This window comes from Monopterus albus, unplaced genomic scaffold (assembly GCF_001952655.1).
Source record: "Monopterus albus unplaced genomic scaffold, M_albus_1.0 scaffold365.1, whole genome shotgun sequence".
In the NCBI taxonomy this organism is placed as follows: Eukaryota; Metazoa; Chordata; class Actinopteri; order Synbranchiformes; family Synbranchidae; genus Monopterus; species Monopterus albus.
In genome coordinates, this window is record NW_018128245.1 from 319,980 (window position 1) to 321,214 (window position 1,235).

At 37.4% G+C, this 1,235-nt stretch overlaps 1 protein-coding gene across 1 annotated transcript; it reads right to left on the minus strand.

Annotated features, from left to right (window-relative positions):
• Positions 1 to 6: 6 nt before the first annotated feature.
• On the minus strand, positions 7 to 1,229 carry LOC109951130 (cytosolic sulfotransferase 1-like). The gene is made up of 4 exons (XM_020585432.1): positions 1,132 to 1,229; positions 940 to 1,037; positions 266 to 440; positions 7 to 143 (listed from the first exon to the last, which is right to left on the minus strand). Exons 1-4 carry the CDS (start codon positions 1,223 to 1,225, stop codon positions 31 to 33), a joined length of 480 nt encoding a protein of 159 aa, XP_020441088.1. The 5' UTR covers positions 1,226 to 1,229; the 3' UTR covers positions 7 to 30.
• Between the last annotated feature and the right edge of the window lie 6 nt (positions 1,230 to 1,235).

Sequence of the window (1,235 nt, forward strand, 5' to 3'; positions counted from 1 at the left end):
TTCTTCGTTTTGCACAGCCAGACTGGGCCTCTAAACTTCAGTGCGAAACTTCAGTGTGGGATTTGTCATTTTCTGCTTGTAGTCTTTGTCAAACTCTTCATTCTGGGACACAGTGAAATGGGTCTTCCAGTCACCAACTATTCCTGGAAACCCACAGAGAGCCATTCAAGTAAATCAGTGCAATCAGTGGTAAATGTTTTGAGTGGATTGTGGTACAAACAACAAAAATCAGAGCTTCTTTCCCAGTAGACATTTTCCACTGTACCTTTTCTCATGAAAGGAGACACCTTTTGATTCATCGTATGCACTGTGGAATAATTAGTCATGTTGTTTTGTTTCATATTGTCAAACTTGGATCCAATTGCGACTCTTTCCTTCTCCTCGAGTGAAGGAGACAAACCAAGAAAGGAACAGAGTTGGTCTAGCTCTCGTCCAGTGTCCTGCACACATTAAGGAATCTCATTGTGACAGTAAATCATCGATCCATCATTGTTATCCATCTGAACATCTTACAAAGGCTTTATTATTCTTAACATCTCTATATGATATTGAGTTCTATACAACAGCTCTATGTCTAGTTTGACATTTTGGGAAATACTTTAAAGAGTTAGATCTGAAAATTGGCCAGAAATGAACAAGCAATTCTTTTGCTTAGTGTCCTTGAGGTTCATGTCAAGAAAATGAATTAGCATATTTCCCAAAATGTCACACTATTCTTTTCACTGTAGAGCGCACTGTAATTGTTCAGGTAAACAACAGTACACATTAATGACCAGAAGAGTTCAGATACAAAATATTTTCATTGAATGAATGAAACCATACTTAAAACCTTTTCCAAAGTACATCATCATCAAATAAAGGCAGTGCTTACTCAATTGCTTAACCATCTAGATAATTTCAGCAGTGCTGTTAAAATAACACACAGACACCTTAGCTCACCTCAATCAGATCTTCATAGAACATGTAGTGAATTTTTGAATACATTTGTTTCTTCTCCCACCAGCCGTTCACATGGTCATACCAGGATCCAAACGACACTGAGTCACAGAACAATACATGAAAGCTCTTTAGTAATGTGGAGGAATTCTCTGTTTCAATAAAAACAATGACCTATTATTAATTCATACATACTCTTTCCTTCCATGAATCTCTGGAAGTAACTATTCCAGTCGCCAGAATCTGGATGAACTATGGTCATGCGATCAAAATGGAAAAAAGACACCATGTTGTCCTTG